The 26,405-nt window shown below is 38.5% G+C and overlaps 1 protein-coding gene across 3 annotated transcripts; it reads right to left on the bottom strand.

The window, feature by feature from the left end:
- Positions 1 to 1,039: 1,039 nt before the first annotated feature.
- Positions 1,040 to 26,011, bottom strand: LOC116945964 (beta-1,4-galactosyltransferase 6-like). Of its 3 annotated transcripts, XM_032960694.2 has the most exons (8): positions 25,730 to 26,010; positions 16,894 to 17,016; positions 14,687 to 14,803; positions 13,356 to 13,480; positions 7,715 to 8,019; positions 5,864 to 5,986; positions 5,301 to 5,402; positions 1,040 to 3,549 (listed from the first exon to the last, which is right to left on the bottom strand). In XM_032960694.2, the coding sequence occupies exons 1-8, from the start codon at positions 25,821 to 25,823 to the stop codon at positions 3,402 to 3,404; spliced, it is 1,137 nt and encodes a 378-aa protein (XP_032816585.1). In that variant the 5' UTR covers positions 25,824 to 26,010; the 3' UTR covers positions 1,040 to 3,401. The 3 variants fall into 3 exon arrangements, with proteins under 3 accessions (XP_032816585.1, XP_075925750.1, XP_032816586.1); XM_076069635.1 differs by lacking the exon at positions 14,687 to 14,803 and having other exon boundaries at positions 25,730 to 26,011; XM_032960695.2 differs by lacking the exon at positions 16,894 to 17,016 and having other exon boundaries at positions 25,730 to 26,011.
- Between the last annotated feature and the right edge of the window lie 394 nt (positions 26,012 to 26,405).

Genomic DNA, 26,405 nt, shown 5'->3' with positions numbered 1-26,405 from the left:
GGCCGACGGAGCCATGGGGGGGCCGACGGAGCCGGAGGGGGGGGGCGACGGAGCCAGGGGGGGCCGACGGAGCCAGGGGGGGGCCTATGGAGCTGGGGGGGGGGCGACGGAGCCGGGGGGAGCCGACGGAGCTGGGGGGGGGGCGACAGAGCCAGCGGGGGGCCGATGGAGCTGGGGGGGGCGACGGAGCCGAGGGGGGGGGGAGCCGGGGGGGGGGGGGCGACGGCGCGAGCAGAGGGAGCCGACACTGACTTTCTCACACATCATACACTGATTCACTCCAACATCATGCACTGGCTCACTCATCATGCGCTTACTCACTCACACATCATATACTCGCACAACCACTGACCCATTCACTCATCATACACAGGTTCACTCATCGTGTGCTGGCTCACTCGCACATCATACACTCACTCACACTGCCGCTGACTCGCTCACACATCATACACTGACTCACTCATCATACACTGACTCGCACATCATACACTCACGCTGCTGCTGACTCACTCACACGTCATACACTGGGAGTATCGTGCTGCCAGCTATCGCTGCAGTATTTGTCGTACGTGTTATGTATATCGTTTATTGTTAAATTTAAAATCACAGTTCCTATGATTACTGTTGTTACATTGTTTTTATAGCTTTATTTTGGTGATTCGAAAACATATGGTTAATCTAAATTGTCTTATGATTGTTGTTGTTGGCTTGCACCACATTGATTTTTGCACACAGCGTTTTAATACGTTTTTTTGTGTGGAATATTTGCTGGTTTAATCCAGGATGTTTCTGTTACGCGTTGTCGCTTTAAGATGTTGTGTTCAAATTTTGTTTGTTGCGGTTGCACCCGACTTAAGAGCCGCATGGCTCACAGGGCTATACCTAATAAATGAAACTTGAAACTTCAACAATGAACTGTACGTTTCATTGACAACATCCAAGCAAATTTACCTTCAGTTTTCTCCTGAAATGACTTGCTAGTCGAGTGTTATGAGATGGGAAGACAAATGTAATTTTCCCATCGAGTCAAAAGAATGTGAATGGTTTAATTCATCACTGCTTTATTGCATTTGTATGATTCACATTTTCATATGGACAGGTTGTTTAAACAATCATACAGCATAACAAAATTGTAATGTGCATATCTTATATAATTCAGCTCATAGCAAGTGACAGAGAATACATTTTTAAGGCTAAAAATTCCTGTGTAGCCTTGTAAGTAGTATGTTACGCTATGTCCCGACAAAATAAAATTAAACTGAAATGAAAATTTAAACAAAGCTAAAAATTTAAAGCTCAAGAATGGCGCATAATGACCAGCATCATGCAGCAATTAACATCAATGTCAGCTAGTCTCATGTCGTTAATAAATAAAGCTCAAAAAATATAAATCCACAACTAACAAAATAAACTGTTTATTTCAAATGTAAAAAGGCAGAAACATGAATATTAAAAAAAAATCAGTGTCATAAAAAAAACTGCCAAACAATATTAAATAACAGTAGCAAATTGGATAAGAATGATAAATTAATAAATTACTCGCTAACAAGAACATGACAAAACATTCTATTTTTGTGATATGGTAAGAATTGGTGTACTAGTAAACTCCTAATATGCAGCAGAAATGTGTCAAGCTATACAGAAAATGAAACGTTAGATATTGCTGCCATACATTAAAGGTGAAAGCTTAAAATATATTTGTCCCTCAAGAAAACCTCTGGCTATTGTCACTTTACAACACATCAACAAAGCATGTCTGACAACACGCCAGGGTGCTGCAGGGCAGGCGCACTTGCCAGTGACAAACGCAGTATCTGTGCAGAATCACTGCAACCGTTATCGTCGAGCGGGCCTTCCAGTAAAACAACAGGAGTACTTGGCGTTCAATTTCACACGACACACCATGAACCGCATCCTTCACCCACAAAGTCCGAGCTGCCCTTTGGAGCCCCCCCCAACACAGGCTTTTTAACCCGAGACATTGTCAGCCAATCGTGGGAGGTGTGAACCTAGTCGTACGAGGCACGCACGCCAGTGTCTCACACTGCTGCTCCGTTGCGCGCTTGTCTACGTGACGATGCGACACTGCCCCACAGCAACAACAAAAAATCACAAATGTGGCAGCAGTGGCTCTGCACTTTCCGAGCGCGCATCTGGATATGTTGTCGATTTCAATCAGTGGCCAAAAATGAACGGACTGAAATGCACATTGTGCACAATGTACCTTGTTTGTACTGCATCGTGAAATATTGCCCAGGTTTTGTACTTGCAAACCATTTAGCGGCATGCTACTTTAATTGTTTGATAACAAAGTAAACTTCGTACTTAATTGCATTGTGTATTTTTTTCTGTTTGCACTTTGACCAGCACTTAAATTACATGCACCATATCCAAGCCAGTCGGGAAAATCTGAATCAAACAATTAAACACCGGTGATGGGGCTCAGCATAAATCTGCTAACACACCAACTTCCTTTAAACTTTCGTCTTATTTTATTACTAAATATAGTTTTGATGTATTTTGATTTTATTTTAACTCAGTGCCTCTTAGTAGGTCAGATGACAGATCACTCTTTGTTAGAAATTTGGACACCATTGGTAATGGCCTCACAACATTATTCACAATGGTCAAGTCAATATCAATAAACAAGAAGGCAAAAGAACAGCATGAATTCTGAATAGAGATATGAACAGCTGCTAATATAAAAAAAAATTGTGCAGATTCAACTAATTTAGAAAGCAACTACTTTTAAATACATGTTTCACCCTAAGTTCACAAACACCAGTGAATTCAAGATACCAAAGTTACTCAAACCATAGCCAGATGTCAACAACATGAATCAGACATTATAAAGCATAGTGCAATAGTCAAGTCAATTACCATAAATCTAACTACACCAATTTGCCAGCCACTATCTCCATTGTATTGAAATTAAGACACCAAGAAATATATACATATGCAATTGCACTGAGATGCCAACACACAACATTTTACAATTATAATATTGGCCTCTAACTTTTTTTAAGGTATGGGGAAACACTTGTTTTAGATGCACTTTCGCTAGATGGCTTGAAAGCTTGAAATCAAATAAATGGTAGATCTTGAGCTAGACCATAGACAGGCCCCTATAACCTACAGCATTATAAGCGATGATGAGCTAATTTTGTTTTTGTTCAACAATACCCTCCACCATCACTTAAAAATAAAGAGCTAAGGAAGCCAGCGGTTCAGCAGAAGTGTGTTGGCCCAGCTTGTGACTTTAGCACTGTGCAGTACAACAACTCATCAAATATTGACTTGTAAATAGAGCTGCCACGAAAACTCGACGCTTGCTTCTGCTTAGAGGTGACGTTTAAAGAGACGCGTTTTAATAAGTGATATTCCGCACGTGCGCATGCGTCTTAGTAATCCGACACAGGCGCGAGATCAGGTGTCAGATGAATGGAAATGTTGGTGTACAGCTGCTCCACACTGACTGTGGGCTCGAAGCGCAGGTTGATGAGGCCGTCAAGCTGGCTTCTCTCCCTCGAGCGTCTCAGCAGAGAGTACCTGTGTGGGCGACCAAAACAAACAACTTGAAGGAAAGGAGCAAAACAACTGACAACATAACCATCATGTAATGCTGAAGGAGCTTGGCTTGAATGGGGGACAAATGTGCTTATTCCTAGCTGCCTTGTAGTAAATTTGCAACATAACACTGTCACCTTCCAATGAGGTTGTTCGTGTGTTTTTTTGTGCAAAATCTATGGTTTGTCTGGCAGGTCCTGTTTTGACTGAACCTTAAAAACGTGTCTCCTGAATTATTATAAACCAGCGACAAACCAATTGAGATTCAATGGTAATAAACTACGCTAATTATTCGACGGCTCCCGGATAACTCGTCACCCTGGCCCCCGCCCACCTCAGCAAGCTCTACCGATCCCAACACACACAGGTCCTCAATGGCACTTATCCGTTGTATTATTTTAAAATGGGGTTCATGTTACAAGCCGGGTTATTGTAAAGGATCAGCACCCAACAGACAAACCAAGCTATCATGTACATGGTCACATTGTTCATAGTCTTGACCTTGTTCACATTAAGTACGTATTATAAGCTTTCAAATGTCACCTCCTTCATTGAAATTAGTGGAGCAGTCTAGGATTCTTCTTGAAAATTTAGTTTTACTCTATTCCATCTCCCTCTATGGAAAAATATTTCGTATCAATCGGCTCCTCGGCTTTGCAGACCGTCCAGCAGTATTTGTTTACGAAAACAATGAACAAGTCAGGTTTTTTTAAACAAATGCTGCAGTGTTACCAGTTGTTATTGGCAACAGCACCTCATCTCACCAATAGGGGCTTATTCCTATGCAAAACAACTATTGTATACAAACTCACAATGCATATTTTTGGAGCGTTATGGGTAAAAGCATATATGGGAAGAACCCCATTCTGTCTCCACGTGAATAAAATGTTGCATATGTACATATTGTTTTTTCCAAGCAAATATTATTCAGCAGCGTTGTTTAAGCAACAAAACTCTGCACTGGTTGACATTATAGGTCATATCAGCAGTTAGGCTTTGTTAAACAAACAATTCTGCATTACCAGATGTTATTTACCCAAACATTCTCCACAACAAAGCATAACGAATTTGTGTATGCTTCAATAATAAAAAGCGGCAGTATAAATATAAACTTTACTGGTGTAGTATATTCACTGAAAACAAGCAGCCTGGGCATTGTCAAAAAAATATAAAGCATTTCTGAATGAATGTGGCTTTAAAGATACCTAGCAGCAGTGTTTCTAGGCAACTTATTTGTTGGCATGCTCAATACGACCACATCTACCAAACAAAGTAGTCCGTCCCTAAAGTTTGTAGTTGGGTTTGTTGGCATATACTTGTAGCATAGCACAATCTGGGTGTAATGGTGAAACACACATTTTTAAGACTTTGTAATGTATGAGTTTTCTCTAGATAATGCGGTTTCCTCTCAAATGCAAAACACTCCTTAAAATGTTGAACTGGTCAAACTCTGCATTCAGGATCCTTCTAAATATTATAGAGACTTGGCAATGCTTTTATGGATACATGGCATTCATTATTAGAATGTTATGCAACTCTTTTCAAGTGGTATTATTCCACTCATACAAACTTAGGTAGAAAGTAAACATCACAAAAAGCATGGATATTAATTTAATATTTTTAATGGCCCATTTTTTTCAATTTGCCACTACTTGAAGGAGAGCTGGAGTCAAAGCAAAGCAGTTTGGCTGGAGTGGCAGCGTGTTTAAAAAAAAAAAGCACGACCAACTGACCGTCCCAGAAACTGGACTTCGCCACGGTGATGATGGGGGATGGATTTGTACCTCCCGATCTCTCCCTCTGGCCGGCTCACATTGTAGCCGGCAAACGTGACCCTGCACGGAAGACATGCACCAAAGTATTCATGCGACAGGCACATCCACTCCCTCACTACCTAAGGGACAGTGCTGGCACCGCTGTTCATTTTCTCAAACATCCAGGTGAGAAATACCACAGACTGGCTCAACTGCATATCTACATGAGTATCTACAGTACACGTAGTTGAATATATATTTTATTCCACAGAAATGCGACGCCAGGTGGCATTATAAATGTAACTATCTTACTTCTCATCTCCCGACAGTAACAAGCAACGATAATTTATTTCTAAGCACTTAGAATTGTTGAAAACATTGTGTTTGATAGAAAATAACGTGATATCACTTTGCTAATGGTTAAAAATATGCTGGTGCAGTATTAAATGAATTAAGGTGAAAGATACCCAAATTAATAACTGCCACTGATGCATTAACTAATGTGACACCAAATAATTTTCTGCTCAGACAGCCACTTTCACCTGTTCCAGAGATCATCATCCTCTCCACCCCAGCCCCAAAAGGCATTGGGAAATCCATTGATAGTCTTGAACTGTTCTGTAGTAAGGCCCGACACGCCGCCAAAAAATTCAGTGTACGGCAACCTAAATGAAACATAATAAAGGAAAGAAACACATTTCTGTAGAACATACAATTAAAAAATATTTGTAAAACTCTTTAGAAATAGGATAAAAAATAGGTTATCGAGTTTTGTGTTTGAATGACATGAGATGAACAATATTTGCAGTGTATGAAAAAGTAAAGTCACATATTTTAAACAAATGAGAACTCACGAGACAAATATATTCTCACTTGCAAGAGTAACCAGGGTCACCAAAATTACAAAAAAATGTTCTCTTAGCATAAACAGATATATATTGAACTGACTTCAGAGGTAGTTCCATATCATTTTCCAGATCCAGTATCCAAACAACTGGTGATAGGTTATAGCGTCAAATGGAAATGTTCTCATTTACTGGAGTGACAGGGATAGAAAAATTGGAACATCATAAGAAATTACAGCCCTTTGTCAGTTCACTGCTATATAGTCATAAGGATCTTTGCCCATACTTCAGCAAATTTGGAAGTGCTCGTTGGTGAAGTGGGTGGTCCAGGACCAGTTCAAATATAACAGCGTGCTATCCGCTGTAATGCCGTTTAACCATTTGTAAAATAATTGAATACAAAAACAACTGATAATAAAAAAAAACGATTTCCACAACACTTTTAAAATATGAAACTCAAAAAATAGCTTGTATCTATATATATAAAAGGGAAATGTGTGAATGTGTGTCTGTTCGAAATGTTTAGCATACTTCCCAACATGCAACAAACTTGAAATTTGGCATGTGGGTAGCTTCCAGACTGGACACAATGCAAAAAGTATAAAAATAGACTTTTGTATTTTTTTTTTGGGGGGGGGGGTGCGCAATAATGGATATATTTTGCACGGCAAGTGAGCCGCATGCGGCAGCGTTACGCAGTGTGCCTGCTGACGTCATGCATCCCTCCCCACCCTCCGCGTAGGCCGTGTATTAATCCAAGACAAGAATCCAAGTCTCTGGCGAAGCCGGGTAGTAAAGCTAGTATGATATATGTACAATTAAGTTGTGTGTAGGCTTCTCATAGCAATGTTCATACGATATGACAACTCAAACAGAGCTTTGGTACATATCAAAACACACGTGGTATGTATATAAATGGGTTGCACCATGTTATTGGTGTGATTTTTAGAGGGTAGTCAACATTTCAGCATGACAAGTGTTTCAAACAAATCAGCCCAATGGATATCAAAGGCATAAATTTAATACAAATGTAATATACCCATAGGTAGGTAACCATCAACTTCCAATCACCACACTAAAAATATAATGATAAATCAGTTCTAGTTATTGAAGACAGTAGGCATGTAACTATACCAGTGATTTGATTAATTATCCAGATTCGGGGTCGCATTGTATTCCAAGAGTCCTTGTGACAATGTTTTTCCTCGTGTTTTTTTTAATCGAATTTTTATAGCTGTTTTCTCTTCATTTGCCTAAATGTAACATAAGATAACTTCCATATAATTTAGAGAAATCATAAACAATTCGCTCCCGCACTATTTAATGCAAAGAGCATATGTGTTAGCATCAATGTTTTAATTGATGAAGCAATGTATCGTTGATTGTTGTATCATAGGACCATTAGAGATGGCAAAGGCTTGGGGAGGCCTTCATCCAGCAGTGGATTGTTCATGGCTGACAGTGGTGGTGGTGCTGATGATGATACAACAGTACAGGTCAAGAATACACATACGCGGTGCTCCACAAATATCCACATCCCTCACTCACTTGTAGGCATACTTGTCCAGCTTGACAGCAAAGTGGCGAGGCATCTCGCTGCACCCGTAGTAGTTACGGTCATTCTCAGGCACATGGTCCACATCGTGAAACACGAAGCAGTCCCAGGAGTACGAGCGCAGCGCAGCCATGAAGCCCGCATTGAAGAGCATTGCACGGTTGAAGAGTCGGCTACCCGCCTGCTCCACGACAAATATGCCAAACTCCAGCCGCTGGCGGTACAGAATCGGCAGTAGGTGCCGAAGCAGAATGGGCAGATGCTCATGCCGGTTGCGGAAGGGGATCAGGATTGCTACCTGTGAGTTTGCAAAATAAAAATTAGCACAAAGGCTTGGAATTGGAAGAGGTGTGCAAGGTGGGTGATTGAGCAGGTAATCATGTGCTCGTGAGATCAAACTGCAACGCAGGCACATTTCCAGACAATCAGGCATATGGCAAAAAATGTGTTTCATGGTTACTATGAACTAACAAGCACAAATTATAGAAGACAGTGCTAACAACCTTCCCTCTGAGATTCAAATAGTTCAAGACTTATGTCGTAAAGCAGTAATTATTGTTTTCAGGAAAATGCTGAAGTGTGTTTCACTTATTGGTAAACCAGTGGTAAAAGTTAATCAGAATCAGTATATTCATTTGTACTGGAGGAATTTGATCACAGATGTCCAGTCAGGGCAGGTCTGAACGTTGCAACAATACAAAAACACGATAGCAATGTAAAAGTGTGTTGTACAAGACCACTGGCTTAAAAAGGGCACAACTGTATTCAATGGTGATAGTAAGAACTGTGATACAAGACAATAGCAATGCTTGGTCAATACAAAGCACATAAATCACACATACAAACACGAATGTGAATGGACACACAATTCAACAAGCTTAATTTCATTTCTGCTCACCAAGCTAATACAGCACCACGTAAGCAAATTCATTGTCTTCAAAGCCACGAGTAGCAATTTTAGTTGCACTATAATTGTGCGAACATTGCACACGTTAAGCGTTTTCATTAGAATGCAATCTGTATCATGGTTAAACATAAAATGGTAAAGTAATTTAGGATACAGCTAAACGTAACCACCATGAAAACCTTTCATTTGAGATTTAAAAAAAAACAATTGTTTAAAGACTAGACATACAGGTCAACTATAGATATACAAAAAAATGAATAGCTTTTTCATCATACTTAAATAAAGATAAATACAATTCCCTTTATAAACAACACTATTAGAAGCAACCTCTAACTTATATTCTTGGTTCTTTCGGTAAAGTCATGTAGAAGGGAAGCAATAAAATAAATAAAAATCTTAATAAATTATTGTTTTATTTTTTTATTGTTTCCCTTCTACGTGACTTTACCGAAAGAACGAAGAATATGAATCCCTGCAGTCACGAAAGCTTTACATCGAAATTTAACCTCTAACTTGTATTAACTTCTGCTATTGGTGCCATTTGCAGACAGCAGTACATGTGGTCAAACATTGTTAAGCATTCATAAGTTTACTATTGGGGAATCGGTGTTGAAAGTCACTGAGTTAACTGCTAAAAGTATCATATAGAGGCCTGTGAGGCAGAAGTGAAAGTTTCCTCTTTTTATATCCAATGTGTTCCTATGCCTGTATATATTGTCATTAACCACAATAGAATTGACAAAAGATTACACTAACTGGGAGGGAGATGAAACTCGAAATAACAAGTCAAGTCATTCTCTTGAAATTACATTGAGAGATGAGTCGACTACGTAAAAAAAAATCCACTAACAAACAACACGCTCACATCTTGTGCAGAATACAGTAGCATACAAAATTTAACATGCTGACATTATCTGGATAACTATGACAGCTTAAACAGTAACAGCCATTAACACAAGCTGTCACTGTGGAAGCAGCTGTAATTGAATAAAGATTTTTTGGTGATACGAACCAAGGCGAAGATTGAGACGCACAGAGCACGCATGGTGCACACTTTATTGATATATCACCACAATTTTTGTATATTACTGCAGTGAGCAACCCTCATCCATTCAACTGTTAAAACATCCTGCATAGGCGGGACATAACACAGCGTACTCTATTCACAAAGCTGAGCCATTATCTACTTTACAGGCTATTAACAAGCAACACACGTGCTTCGAAACACAAAGTGCTCATTCTCTTACACTTTAAATCTCAGAGTACACGCTGATTCATTGTGAGATTTGTTTTTTGCGTGGCCAACAAAAAATGTTACCAAAAAAACATTAACAGGTCATAAGGCTGTCGTGCAAACACTTTCTGGCTCCCCGTAAAATTATTTGTTTAAGCCACACGCCAATGCCAGCAGCAACCTCCTTTATTATTCAGGGTCACCCAGGGCAGCACAGCCAAGCCACGAACACTTCCTTAGAACTCCTGAGCTAGAATATTTGGACATTGAACAAGGCATCCACTCTATTTAACTTAACATGCTACACGTCTGCTCGAATTATTATCGTAAGATATATGCTACAATTCAAAAATGCTTTGTAACAAAGTAATACAAAATACAATCACCATCGAATTAATGAAATATGCATGTATTCTATTCCAGTGTATATATTAGTAATAACATCTAGTCTGTCATCATGATGAAAAAAAACATTATATATTTAGAGTAGAGCTGCATGATTCTCGTGATTCCTAGTCAGGAATTGCGATGGCATTTTTGGAATCAAGACGGTAGGGCAAAGCTTAGCCTGACGAGTGGCGATTCTGAATACCGTAAATCAATTTAACACGTAGGCTTTCGCGACCAATATTATTCATAATAAAGGTTTTTGGGTTAGATCGCGTTATTTATAAATGTGTCGTAACCCTCCACCACCCGATACGGCCAATCAGCAAAAAAAAAGTGTCACGTTGACAAAAGACAAATAATTCACTACTTTAGCCCACCGGTGTGTTGAAGAGTGAATCCACATTTACAGTTTGAGTACGACGTTTCGCTGGTAAATACATCCAGCATCATCGGGCAATTCGCCAGAATGGTAAAGCCCTCGCTTGCTCCCGGTTTTATATAGAGCAGCAGGGTGACGTCATCACTTAACTCATATCAGGTGCAGTGATTAGAGGCGGAGGGGGGGGTATTGTAATTATATAATCGATTAGTAATCAGTCATTGGTTATGATTAGTAATGAGTTGTAGATTAGTAATTAGTTGTAATGTGTGTTAGTGATTATATGCTATGTTAGTAATCCGTTAATTAGTATGTGTTTCCCCTATAAGGAATTGTAATGTGCATTCATATTCTTAGCTCCCTCGGCAAAGCCACGCTGAAGGGAAACAACAAAACAACAAACATAATTATTCTATTATTTTATTGCTTCCCCCCCAACGCGACTCCACCGAAAGAGCCAAGAACATGAATCACTGCAGTCACGAAAGCTTTAAATCAAAATGTAATGTGTATTATTTAATAATACGCTTCCAGGCCGCACTAAGCCTGTAGCTGTCAGAGCAATTAAAGTTATTCTTATTCCTCTCAATTTCAATGGATTCTCTAATTAGTCTTTGCCAGTAATAATTAGTTTTACACAACACTGCAACATTGTCAAAATCAATTGAGTGTCCTTGTTGACAAGCATGTTCTGCCACTGCCGACAGTTGTGTTTGAGATAATTTAATATTTCTCTGATGTTCTTTTAGTCTTACGCTGATGTTACGTCCCGTCTGTCCAATGTAGCAGCTGCCACATAAAGAATTAATCCGATATACACCTTCTGTTGATAATTTAGGTAATGCGTCTTTAGTGCAAGATACTAGTTTTTGAATTTTGTGTACTGTACCAAATCTTACTGTAATGTTTTGCTTTTGCAAAACACGGGCTAATTTGTCAGTTACTCCTGAGATATATATATGTGTCTTGCAAAAGCAAAACATTACAGTAAGATTTGGTACAGTACACAAAATTCAAAAACTAGTATCTTGCACTAAAGTAGTGAATTATTTGTTTTTGTCAACGTGACACTTTTTTTTTTGCTGATTGGCCGTGTCGGGTGGTGGAGGGTTACGACACATTTATAAACAACGCGATCTAACCCAAAAACCTTTATTATGGACCGTAAATCAAGTCGAGGTGGAACCCACAGAGCTTAGCATTGGGCTATCAGGTGCTGAAAAATATTCAGATAGTGGTAATTTTTTGTTATTTTATAACTGAAAGTAACACTGTAGAGTTTGCCATAAAAAGTCCGACTATGCAAACAAAGGCAGCAGATTTTTCATATATAAAGGAGTATTATCAGATGCTGGACATATCACGGGGTGAGGTTAGATTTGATTTGGTAATTCTAAATCCAGAAGCAAGGTGCACATTACTAGGCCACCTGAATTTTAATAAATTGTACATGTAACAGAATTAACTCAATCCATCTTCATTACCAATACTATAATCCTTTATTTCCCCATGCACATTCACTGACTAATTAAAATGCCCATTCTTGCTTAATAGAAATGAAAAAAACCCGCAAAATAATTATTCTAAATACTCTGTTTAAAACGTCATATATTTTAAAGAAAGATAAAACTAAACAGCTGCAATCTAAATTGCAATATTATCTACAATTCCAATTACTGTTTGCAGCCAACGCTTTGCAGATGAACTGGGTTTTTCTTTCTATGAAAGCAAATTTAATGAACACATGCACAAGTCTGAGAACATACACCATGATGAACAATTTAAGAAGATAACAATGGTTTAATTGTGAAACCGAGTGTTGGCTTATATTGAAAATTACATTAAAAATGGCTTTATGAATTATATAATTTAGCACTGAAGCATTCTTCCAATTAAAAAAAAATAATGGTCAGTCAAATTTTGCCACTTCGCCTATTTATCACATTGAGTACCACAGGACAAGGCTTTTTAACAGAAAGTAAAATGAATGCCTGTGGTAGTTGGGCAAGATTTCACAATGCCATGCTCCATGGCAGGATGTGCAGTTGTAGCTGCGAATGGTCTTTTTTTGTACTATCTTACTACAAGCCAATTGTTCACAACCATTACTGGTCACAACAAAAGGGCTTCCATCTTGTTTTACAGTTTCACAAAGTGGACACTGTCTGAAAAAAAACCACCGTTGTTCTGTGCCTGTTCATTTCTGAGCACTAATTTTGTGAGCACTATATATCTTGCCTTCATGCATTTAACCTTTTGGGTATAGATCACTGACTCAATGATGCACAAACCATGTATAAAGGAACCATCTGTTCTATAGAAAACAGCTATCTTCCCTTATTTCTACCTCAGAGTGACAATACAAAATCTCAAGTTTGTATCCATGTCGAGTGTCCATGAAAATGTATTATTCTGAAACAGCAACGACAACAAAAATACTAAAAATGAAAATCTTCCATTTTGCATGTTCTGTGACAAGCTTAACAAATATAACACATACAAATACAAACAACAGGAACAAACACGCACACAAGCATGCACACACAAAGCAGCACAAGTGAAAGAGTTCACGGTTTTTCATGAGCGTTTTTGTTATGGCTCAATATTATTTTAGTGAAAGAAAGGCACCACCGGCTCTTGCAACAACTGCATGGGGCTCTCCAACCATTGCCTCATGCTTGAGCCTCTGCTATCAAAAGAAAACGGCCACACCCTACATGGTACCTTCCAGCGAGGCTGGCAATCCGAGGGTCTCCAGAATCCACCAGGCTCGATGTGCATGTCGCGCGCCAGCTGGCGAGACACCTCCCCCATGCTCACCTCGCTCATATTCACCTCCATCTCACCCTCTGTAGCACACGTGCACACACACACACACGACCGAATGCTTGCGCTGAAGGTCGAGTGCCACCGACTAGAACAGTATCACCTGTGCCTATGCCCAACTTCCGTTGCAAATAAAAAAAATGTTCAACTAAATAGGGATCTTGTACGCATGCAGTTTTTCCTTTTTCCAAATGTTGAGCGATTAAGTCTTTAGTGCTTACAAAGCAAAAGTGGGATGCTGCCTGTGGGACCTATTTGAGCTGATTGTGAGCGGATGCAATTAGTCTTCATGAAACGTTGATGTGGCATCTTAGTACATTTTTATTCACAAATTATTCACTGTAAACAAACGTGCAAACGTGTTTGTATGCATTAAACGTACGGTTTAACCAACAAAATGAGACTAAAAATGAACAAATGCATAATGAAAAAGCTAATACAAATTTCTTTCAAGAAATTCATAAACACTCTAAAATACATTTAAAAACAAGTTAACAGTTAATAAAAAAAAGAACAGCTAAAATGACAGAATTTAATGGCACTTTTCTTATTTAGGTAATTTCAATTAAGATTTTTTTTAAACATGTATATGTGTGTTATATACGTTTTAATAATTAATATGTATTTTTACTATGTACGTAGCCAAGTATTATCCAGGTCTAAATAATGGTTGTGGTTTCTGAAGGCCGAATGCATTTCAGACCAGAAATTTATGCAATACCAAAAATTATAACCGGTGACCACATTAAAAATATATTAGTTTGGCTTTTCAAAAACATATCCTTGGCTCACAATAGCTGAGTTTAGCTGCACAAGCCCTTTTTCCCTCACTTTGTTTTACAAGGATGATGGTAGGCAATATGGCAAACATAAATGTGATCACTTGCTTTAAAAACCCAAAATCATAAAAAATATATGCAAATAAAAGTACGGTGGTCAGGAGTCAAGGCCCCTCTACTACTGGAAGACTGCCCGAGTGTTCATGTTCCCGCTTTGCAGTGGCAACTGCCGTAGGGAAGCTGTTACCTGTCAGTAATATCTATACCTACATGGTCACCGACTCCTGACAAATAAAATATGAATAAAATCATTTGCGGAATTTTTTTTGGTGGTTGACTAGGTTGGGGATATTTAGCCAGAATGGACTTGCTTTCAACTGTAGTGGGCATTCAGCCATGGCATTGGGCCATTGGGTGAAAATAGCTGAAGTGATATGCATGAATTCTTACTCATGGATGGCAGTCGCTCTGGACAAATGTGGTCTGGCCGATAAGTAAATCCTGCTGGCAGGTAAGTGGTCATCTCCATCTGATAATCACTCGAGTTTATCCGGTACGCTGTCGATTCTGTAATGGAAACATTTTAAGGTAATACAATATTCAAATTAGCGTATGAAAATTTTGAATAAAATTGTTTTATGCTCTTACACAATACCACATAGTCTCTAATAGGGCCAAAACCCTGACTGTATTTTCTAATTTAACCTTCAAAATGTATTCATGATTTGATTACTGCTAATATTAGCAGCATGTTTGGAGAGTTGTTTTCCATTATTTAAATATGCACACTGTAGTCGTGTTATACCAACCAGTAACACATCGATTTTAACATTTCCAACTTACAGCACAAATTCTCTCCAAAAGGATAAAAACAATTGCCTCCCACTATAGTATGCATCACACACGTGTCAATTTGTTACAAAATCATTGATCCAATAATACAGACAAATGTGTTGAGTGTTTTGGTCTCTTCCCACGACCACCCCATTCCCCAGTTCGAAATGTTGTGGGGATTTTAAATAAAAAAAACCCTCTGAAAGTGTTACCAATACAACCTGCAAAGCACTGCAGTGCCTATATGATATAAATTTAACATGTGAGATATGTTTTATTTCATGGGAATAGAAGGTGGTTAAGTGGCATATAGATCACAGCTTTGAGCTGGCACGGCTGAGCCGAGATTAGAACCCAAACAGCTGCCAATGATTAAAAGCAGGTTCTCAAGTAGAGCGAGTTGATTGTCGCAGCCGGATACCATTTAATCATATAAATTTGGATTAACTTAATTTGCCGAAATATTTCAGTTTCAGTTTTTTTCAGTTGCATTTATTTGGTATAGCCCTGTGAGCCATTCGGCTCTTGAATCGGGTGCAACCACAACAAACAAAACACATGAACAAGAAAACATCTTAAAATGACTATGTGACTGTGCAAACAGAAAATCCAGGAAAAAACGGCAAAATATTCCTGAAAAAGCACCGTACACCAACGCTGTGTGCAAAAATCCCAGTGGGATGCAAGTCAAACAACAACAAGACAACTTAGATTAAGGCCATCAGTCTAACGCCGTACTACAACAAACATGGCCAAACCAAAAACTTTTCGACATCACCAAAATGAAGCCATAAAAGCAATGTAACAGTGATCATAGGAACAAATATGTCAACATTAGAAATATATATCGGTATGGCTGTCATGTAACTAATAATTTCAAGCAGAGCTTATGGAAAAATGATCCCCCCGACTGCGTAAAGAATAAAAAGATCAACAAAAGTATGTACCAGTACTGCGAAAAATATCCCATGGGGCATTCTTTGACGTTGGCCCCACTGCTCTGCAAGATCTCTGTATGTATTTTTTTGTCTCGTGACAACTCTATTTGGGGAAAATATATTTTTCACTTCGTAAAAAAAGTCTACCGCAATTAAATGGAGTCCATTTACTGGGTTTCCTGCACCAGCAGTAATGAAGTTGCACTGCGGGGCATTGATGCAGCAGTCTTAAAACGCAGTCACCAAGTAATCTAAATTGCTGCTAGATTACACCAACACTGAAAACAAGCCTCCTTCTGTCCATACACAACACGTCAAATGCCAACCGGCAGTAAAGAACATATTTGGCTACGGAAAAAAAACCACGTGATTCACTGTGCATTTGCTTGTTATATATCTTTTTTTCCCAATGGATGTATGAATTCACTATGGATGGTGAACCATTGATGGTGAATTAAGACAGGTTATGAGAAAGTTGTGTTAATAATGATTAAACAATGATGATGATGTACAGGTTTCCATCGCTTAATGCGGTCGACGCATTCCGACAAAGCACAAAAAGCAAAGTCACACGAGACAACTGCCTGCCCTGCCGAGCAGCTAAAAGTACACACAATGTTGTCCCATATCAGACCTCGTAGCCGCATGAGTGAATTCAAACCGCATATTTTTTTATTTTGTGCGAAATCGCACAAACTGAAACCGCATAAAGAGAGGGAAACCTGTAAATGTTAACAATACTTGGTAATGACGATGTCACTCTACTTATGTGAGAGCAGTCTGAAAGGTGCTCGTACCTCGTGGTAACTGAAATATTTTTCTACCCTACACACTTGCTGCCCAGTGAAGGCAAACGATAGACAGAAAGACCAATTGACCTCTCACCAGTATCGTTTAGGGACGAGTTTGCCGCCCTCATGCCAACCCGGATCACCTGTGCGTAGAAATTCCCCAGGCTTCGATGCACCTCACTGGTGCGTGCTTGGATCACAAACAGGTACGTGTTTGCTGAAAGACAGGACAAGAGTAAAGGTGCTCTCTAAGAATCATTGCGTACCATGTCAAATAAACACTGTATGCATGTTTAATTATTAAACACACACTGCACAAGCATGTAAACTGCCTTGGATTATGTAATCCTGTACCCTTGTAAAACATTTCAAAAGTGTTAGTGTTAAGACTATTTAAAATGAAAAGGAAAGGAACATTCGTGAAGATTTTAATCAGACCTTGCAAATGTCTTTCTGTGAACATTGTAATTTCTCGAGTAATTTACAAATATGCTTCACTAAGCATATGCATTGTCATCCGCATCATTATTTATTCATAATGCTCTCATCATTATTCTTAAATATAAATTAACATCATCACTACTTCCTGATTGCTTACAATTATTCATCAACGATGTGATGTCCATCCCAATTGATAACTAAAGCAAACCAATTACTGGGACAAGAACAGACCATCCTTAATCTAAATTTTTATTTCAAACTGACCTTGAGCAGCAATGGCCTTGATGTAAAAAAGCACGCCGTACAAAGAAAGATATTTCATAAGGAATCCAGGGAAGATAGGTACCAGAATGTGGAGTAAGCACAATTACCTAAGGGCCTGCAAGTGGCAATTTGTACCCCAGTCCCAATAGATAGCACGCAGCCCATGATGTCTTAAACACATTTTCTTTGCTATAAACTGGGCTGCGTGTTATTTTGGGATTGAGAAAATATGCTTACAATGTTCCTACCTATAACACTGTGCAATAATCCATGTTATGCAAGACATAATTTGAAGTACCCATGATCTTTTTCAGTATTTTTACGATTTTTTAAAATATGTTGTCGCAAATTGTAGGGTTACCTTATAGGCTTTCGTAACTATCAGCTGCAGTAAGCTAGCATTACTTCCTGGATTTGTAAGCAATGTTTCTATTAATTCAGGTTGTTCATAAAGTGTTCTGATTATATTTATTGATGGCCAGATTTAGTTTTGAGACTTTTTATTTACACGTGGTATTAATCTATTAAAGTGTTCGGCATATGGGGGCAGTCACAATTACAATTACACGAAGCATCACAATTGACATATGTATAGAAACTTAAAAAATAAATGGAAAATGTTTTATACGTGCTGTTTCTATACAACTTTCACTCAATTCATGTGAGCTATATGTGCATACGGCACCCATGGGATCAATTTGGCCATCAGCGCAAGTAGCATTGGATGCACTCTCGTCAAATGAGTCAATAAAATAATGTATACACGGTAGAATAATAACAAAAAATGGTTGGTTGTCATACACGTCAGCTGGCTCAGAACCTCACGAGGCTCATTTTTAGCTCCGTTGCCTCTGGATTTGTGCAGCGCAGCAGATTCACCATGGCAACAAACCCATCCCCGCACTGCGACCGGTCGCCATGCCGAGCGACGATGGCTAAAACTGACTATGTGAAGCGACTGCTTCTTTAACGTATTAAAGAAAGCAATTTGCTGCAAACATTTTTGCAGAACTGTGAAAAAATGTGAAACTGCACAACACTGCTTTTAGTGGCAGCTGAGGGTTTCATTCTTGGCAGACATGTTTTTTCACTTTATAAAAAATAAAATAAAACGGCAGGTCTTGTTGGAACAATTATGTAGCTTAGTATGAAAATTTACAGTTTGGATATTCAAACAACCTTGAATGAAAAATGGGATAAGTCTTAAAATAAGAAGAAAAACCGCATTTACAACAGGTATTGCTTTGGCTGAGACATTAACAATAATAATTCAAGATGACAAAATACATAACGACTAATATGTTGGCCAATGTTTAATTTCTCTCAACATAATTTTACAGCCATATGATGTTTCCATACACACCAAGCTCTGTTTCAATGTTATGACTTGAACAATGCATGTAAATTCACATTACACTGTTTAAATACACCAGATATTAAATTGTTAAATATGTGAGCATGCTAAAAGGATGGGTGTGTTTTTTTTAAGTTATACCCAGGGTATCTCGTTATGTTCACATGTTTACACAAACCTAAGCATTTTTTTGACAAAAACAGTTTGACAATCTTCTAAATCAGTTTTTTGCACAATAAAGTTTGCATGTTTAAATATGCACATTTAAATATGCTGAATGTAAGAGTTTGGCCACGTTTTCTGATTCAAAGGATTCAAGAAATATGTTTTTTAAAAGGCAATTTTTTTGGCTATAATTGCATTACCCAACTATTTTAAATGAATATGGCAAGAAAACACGAGTTCGGATACCTCAGCTCCAGACAATTATGCTGCTCATTATTTTTTCGAGATGGCGCATTTAACAGCTTAAATCAAGTGGCGAGCTGGAGATACCCCCTGGAGTAGTGCATGTGGTTTTGCACATATGCAAGGTAATAATCGCATCAGCAATAGAACAATTGCATAACAGCATAAATATTATACCATTGTCATTCATATGCCATTAATGTTCTTCTAGCCATTTGGCAAATATATGACCAGCACATCCTCAATTTATCATCAACTTGAAAAATACGTAGCAGGAATGGACATAGCAGATTTTTTTTATTAATTTCAAGAAATCTGCTTTTATTCTGAGCATGCTTCCTAAAATATCACCAGATGTTGTTTCTTTTTAAGTGTGACACAAAACATAATATGTTAAGATAAAACAACTCTGCCAAACACTCCCATAGAGAGTACTGAAAGTGTTTTTCATTTCTGTTTTAACTTTGTCACTTTTGCACAGAATAATTGTCAAGTGACCATTTTGCAGCTCCTGTGGTAAGAGTGCCTCACAGACTCAAAACGAGACATCCTATGGCAAGTGAGCAACATAATGAAGACCAATGCGGCAAGGACATAATTACAAGCAGACAGCAGGGAGGTGCAAAGATGAGTTGAAAGATGAAATGGGTGGTCAAGAGAAGATTTTACATTGATTTCACACGGCAATCAAATGCTCTTTCAGACCAAAATACTCTGGCTCTCTCTCTCTAAAATTATTCTGATCAACCCTGAACAATTTTAGTTCATTATCGCTGATTGGCAATACTGAGCCATTAAAAGAGCACACAGACAAAAATCAACCAAGATACTTGAAACATGCTTTACTTCTTCTCTTGGAAGACATATACAGTAGCCGTATTTTTTATCTCAAATTTTTTTTTAAGTTGAGGAGAGGTGTTTAAAAGAGACTTTCCAATTCTTCGCATCTCTAAACTAGAAGCAAGTGAAAAAATTAATGTTGATTGGAAAAACATGCAAACAAATAAGGAGTTTAAATATATGTTTGCCTTTGTATAATGCTAGAGGATATTTTTTTTTACATATTGTCTTTATTTTTCACGAGCTATGTTTCTGTTCCGAGTGTGAAATTATCAACATAATTTTCTGTACTAAACTGAGATATACTTTCCAAAAATAAAATTTTATGAACTTGGCTACATGTTAGTGTATAAGCTACTAGCAGGAATAACATCTGCCTCTGAATACCAAATTAAAGGTGAAATAGAACACTGAGCCACTTGGCCTGCACATGGTTGCCAGGGCATTTGCTAAGCTCTGTAGCAGCATGTGGCTGCTGTTCCCTTAGAGAAAATTTAGCAGCGTCAGATGTTACCCGAGTGCACGGGAGTGAACATTTCTCTGACCAAACATCTATGCATTACTGATGACCTGATTTTCCCCAATTATTCTGATGCCAGTGGCAATGTATAAATGTGATACTGGAGAAGTGACATCTACACCTGCATGGGGAAAGAGGCCATTTTTACAGGGTTCAATGGCTTTAAAAGTCAATTTCAGGAGCAAGGAAACTTTCATGTAGCAAAAATAGATTTCTAGTAGAAATAGCTGAATATTTTCCTGGTATAGCTCATATTTTAGAATGTAATCATTCTGTGCTTGAAATTTGTAATTTCAAATGCTACCTTAGAAGGGCTTTGATGATTTTTTTCAATTTCCAAAGTGGGAGAGTTGGTGAATATATATGTCGTAACATTTTTATATTTCACTAATAAGCCAAAAAAAAATGGAAAAAAAATGCATCTGCTCTTCACACATTGTGGTCCATTACACCATATAATCTGCATTAGGTCAATCTTGATTCCCTGTTCAGGAAATAATAAAATATAAAATGGCCAATTTTCTGACTTCTAAAAGAAGTCTAAATGGTCTCAAACATGGCCTCCTGAATTTAAGTTAAAGCCACAACATGGTCCCATACTCCTGTAGCTTATGAGCACCGACGTCAACCAACTGTATTCCTATAACAACAAATGGCTCTTCACATTAAACAGCAAAGGTACGGTTACATGCAGACTAAACGAGCCATAAAGGTGGTACATGACCACAATGGTATACAGAATTTGGAAAATATACTTATAATATATTGTTTCTACTGTCTTGTCATTTTGTAAAAAAAAACATTGCTGCAAGTAATCCTTTCCAATGGGATGGTCTTTAAATGAATGACAAAACCAACTCTGCTAAATTTCGATTTAAAGCTTTCGTGACTGCAAGGATTCATCTTCTTTGGTTCTTTCGGTAAAGTCACGTAGAATGAGAATAAAATAATAAATTGATAAAATAAAATAACACAATAATATTCTCACGACGTTTCGGCCACAACACAAGCGGCCTTCATCAGGTGAAGGGACGAGACTGTCTGGTAGGACGGCGCTGTCCTACCAGACTGTCTGGTAGGACGGCTGTCTGGTAGGACGGCGCTGTCCTACCAGACAGTCTCGTCCCTTCACCTGATGAAGGCCGTTTGTGTTGTGGCCGAAACGTCGTGAGAATATTATTGTGTTATTTTATTTTATCAATTTATTATTTTACTCTCATTCTATGTGACTTTACCGAAAGAACCAAAGAAGATCAACTCAGCTAATTTTACAAATATTAATTATGAAAATTACCACAGTATTTTTTTATCTAAAAAGTCTCTAAACCAAAATCTATAAACCTTCTCCAAATGGTTGAAACCCTACCACATGTCTACTCATTATCTTATATGGCAGTTGAAACCAGATATGTTGTGGATTTCTAAAATTACAATTCATTATTGTGACATAATTCCAGCTCTGCGTCGTAGAACACTACACCAGAAAACATATCCTTTACTGTATCACTCATGCAGTTCATTGTTGAAACGAAGAACAATGACAAGTGATGACTACTTTCTAAACAAGTTCTGTAATGAATAACACTAAGAAACCAACGTCACACGGTATAGTCTGTTAGACTATTGTAGCTACTTTTTAAATAAACTGAGATGTCACTTCAACAAATACACCGTATAAGGCTGCTTTGTGCAAGAACTGCAAAAATATAATAAGGTTTGGAAAGGGATAAATCTTTCATCAAGTGCCACTTATAAAATGCAAGCCAAGGGCATCAAAATTATACTAATGACAACTGGGGGCATGAAAAAAAAACAATGCTTGGTGCTATGTATTGTATATATCTAAATCGTGAAATCCCACTGTATTGTTGTAAAAAATGTCTGCGAACATTCATTGTATGTTATTGTACATGGGGCCAAGGATACTACCCACTTCAGCACATTATTATAAAACTGTCAGATGGCAGCTGAGCAATGGATTTGGTCTCCTTGAAATACATTTTGCCTCAACTCCTTACTGTTTCACAAACTATGCATAGCAAGCCACAGTCTGGAATACATAGGCATGCTGGCCACATTTGCATGTTACAATTAAAAATTATGCCACACATTTTATGACATTATAGCGATCAGGCACGCTGCCACAAGATTAAAAAATAAATATTTTTCCACAATACTAAGCTGCCAGTCACAGAGCCATGACTTACCATAATCATGCTAATATATGTGCATGCAGCTCTTAAAATTCCACCAAAAGCACAGATTAGAACAAGGACACTGTAAACTTAAAGTGTGGCATAAAATAACCATATTATTACAAATTTTGAACTCAAATTACAGTGTGGAAAATGTATGAGCTGACAGGGCTTTCCAGAATCCGGTTCAGGAGCATCTATTGCAATTTAACACACCTGACTTAGCAACTATGGAAATCTCAGGCCTCAATTTTTTCATATACACATTACAGTAATTCTAAACTGAGCGCTCAGAAATGCAAAATCGATATGCTACGCACAAATTGTATGTGCTAACAAATGCTTTTTTCGTGCACAGTGTACCAATATGCACAAAAAAGATGTATTCTTCTCTGGCAATACCTCCGATGTTGAATGTGAACATTGCATTCATCCTGAAAAACTTGTCTGCCCGCAATGTACATTAGCTGTTATATTTACATATTGCAGTTTCATTTAATGGTGACATGCAAAAACACAGCCAATAGCTCCACATCAAGCCAAAACATTCCGTAGTCATTTTGTATTTTACTCTGCTAACTTCCTCCCATGCATATCTACAGGCCAGGAAGGTATGTTTCAAATGTTTCGAGGTTTTATACTGCTATCCATTAATACAATTGGCTCTTGTCAAAAACTGATATATGCATGAAGTGAAAGATGTTTACTTTAAACGCAATGGCTTAAAAAAAACATTAGCATCAATAATTCATTTCAATTATGAGCATTTACCACAACCCTCAAAATTAACTTTGAAAGAAATGTGTGATTTAAGGCAAACAATGTGGTCGGTATGCTGTTTGTAAGCACTCGTGTAACCAGCTGTAGTTACTGATGGGAAGAGGAACGTATGCACTCCAGGCAAACGCCACTTTGTTGTAAACACAGCCAACATGAGGGTAGCGAATGTTCCCAGCTGAGAGTCCTAGAGGAAGGTGGCAACTACAAAGCCTATTAGAGTACAGCCACCAGGCAGTGCCAAATGGCAAACCGAAGGCTCAGTGTCACAGAACAGAAAAATAAGAACCATCAAATAAGATAAATATCAGCCTACGTCCTGTACAGTACTGCTGATGTCTATTTATTTATATTTAAATGTTCATGTGCAGCGGCTAGATCCAATAAATTGTTTAACTGTTCATTTACAAGGAGGCCCGTGTGGTTTTATTCTGTACCGTAATATATTGCATTATTACCATTTCGCTGACGGTCAATTCAGCAATTTGGGACAGCAAATGTCAATACAAGCAAGCTCGCAATGTACACCATATACCATATTTCCACCCATGAGCATCTCGTATTTCAAAGTGGTTGTTGTTGGCTTCTTTTTCACACCACTCCCTTGCATCCCACCTCTCATCTCTCCCCATTCCTTCCTCTGCCTTTTTTATATGCCCACTATGCAATTTTACGGTTTGCCGTCAGTCCATCACCTTATGTATATAGACAGTTTGCCATCAATCACCTTCTCTATTCACTGTGTGCCATGTTCATTGGTATAAAAAATGGTATCTGCATCTCCTTTACAGTGCTTTGGCATGGCTTTCCAAACACAAGGATCGTACCCAAAGCCCCAAGCAATAGATATATTAATATGCCATTTAAAAATTCTGACCTTGTACACGACTGACTTGTGCAGATGCAACTTCCAATGTAAGATTAGCAGGTGAAGACCATTTTTTTCAACAGTATGAATTATGTCATTCAATCACACTCCCCTAGCAGGAATCAATGATGGTGCTTGGTGCTGCCGGAAATCAAACCCATTTAAAGTACGTGGTCCACCACAGAGAAAGGTTGCCTACCACCCACAAAGCAGACAAGCATTTTTGTTATCAGTGTGTGCGCAGCTCCGTCGCTGTCAGCCAATACGAGACATTGGGGAATAGAATCTGGTAGGCGCTTGGAAAGCAGCTCTGACAGTTATTGGTGTTAGCATGGAAGGGGGGAAAACCCAAGTTGTAAATATCAAACGCCGGTAAATAACAAATGGGATATATATAATTAGCCGAGATGTAATTGGTTTTGAGGCCTATTTCCATTGTACCTGTATTACGTCTGCTTTAACATAGATTTTTCATATATATTCTTATGAGCATATTGGGTGGACCTGTCTTCAATAACCCGTATCTCTGCCCTGGGGTGATAATATTGATGGTGCAAAACAGATCAACATTTGCACTGGAGAGAGAGCATTGGTGCACATTTCGATTTTATGAAATCATTTTTAAAATATTTTTTTATTTTAAATCTTCTATAATGTATTTATGGAATAAGCCAAAAAACGATAAACACTCATCATTCATACGTTAAAATAAACATGCTTGCTAAATTACAATTTAAAAACCTGTGGAAAGAAAACGTTAAAAAGGTTGCTGCTGGCTAGACAACCTGCAAAGCGTTAAAAATCGCACAAAACGAGAAAATGTTACAGAATTCACAAGCAACGAAATACAACCTCGTAATTTTAACGACCCCCCTAAAATAAACCAGAGCCTCCCCCATTAATTGACAAATGTGCCCCCTTCTCCACAAAAAAATCCCCTCTCCCCATTCATTGATAAATGAGGGTGGCTGTAATTCTCCACCCCCATCACGCACCCACACACATACGGACGAGGGCCAAACACATTTTTGTTAATACAATCTTTGGAATATTTCTCCGCAAAAAAATAATTCATACATACGTTAAAAAAACACACACACACGGGAGACCACGACCGTTATTTACGACGCGTTAACCTATAAAAAAATATAAAAACAACCTCGGAGAGCTTTAAAACGCGCACGTATATATTTTTTGTAAATAATAATTTCGTGCCAATTTATATTTAAATGTGCGCCGTGAGGCGGGCCCCTTTCGTCTCACCTATGCCCGGTGCGACGTAGATGAAGTACATGAAAGACGATGAGAAACTGAAGAGGAAAAGCAACGCCAGCAAACGGCGGGACGATTTCTTCATCTTAGTTGCAATTTGATCTTATGTATATTTTTGAACGTTCACCACTGTTTATATTTTTTTTGTATTTAATGTTTTTAGTACAAATGTATTTCTCCTCAGCGCAAGCGACGATAGCTCGTCCGCCACCGCCGCCGCCTTCCCGCCGTTGCCATGAAGGGGGAAGTCGCCCAGAACGACTACATTTCATCGCGCGTATAAGCGGCACCACGGCCCGCATGATCCAATCACAGACCGGCGCCACCGCTTACGCGCACTACGAAATCAGAGCGTTCTATGCGCGTGCGTCCTATGGAATACGATTGCACGCGTTGGTGGATTTCGTAGCGCGGATAAGTATACGCAGCCCGATTGGCTGATGAGCAATAATAACACCCATACCCAAAGGGATATATAATGCGACGTTTCGGGCAATGGCCCTTCCGTTTAGGGCAATGTTATTGATGAATGTGTTTGAGATGTATCATTTGTGCACCACTGCCAATGCAGAATCACAATAAAAATGGGTAATTTATAATCAGGGCCGTCCATAGTGGGGGGCAAGGGACAAATCCCACCGCGTGGGACCCCCCTCGACGCCTTCAA

Source organism: Petromyzon marinus, chromosome 25, assembly GCF_048934315.1.
Source record: "Petromyzon marinus isolate PM22_M1 ecotype Great Lakes invasive population chromosome 25, UKy_Petmar_22M1.pri1.0, whole genome shotgun sequence".
Lineage (NCBI taxonomy): Eukaryota > Metazoa > Chordata > Hyperoartia > Petromyzontiformes > Petromyzontidae > Petromyzon > Petromyzon marinus.
This window is presented reverse-complemented; position numbering and strand designations above follow the sequence as displayed.

What these genes read in the sequence shown, in the direction of transcription:
- LOC116945964 (XM_032960694.2), bottom strand. Translation starts at nt 25,823, where the DNA reads ATGAAGAAATCGTCCCGCCGTTTGCTGGCGTTGCTTTTCCTCTTCAGT. An exon ending in ATTGCCAGCCTCGCTGGAAG is followed by an intron (nt 8,020 to 13,355) that starts GTACCATGTAGG and finishes GCAAACTCACAG; the next exon opens with GTAGCAATCCTGATCCCCTT. An exon ending in GAAGTCCAGTTTCTGGGACG is followed by an intron (nt 3,550 to 5,300) that starts GTCAGTTGGTCG and finishes TCGCCCACACAG; the next exon opens with GTACTCTCTGCTGAGACGCT.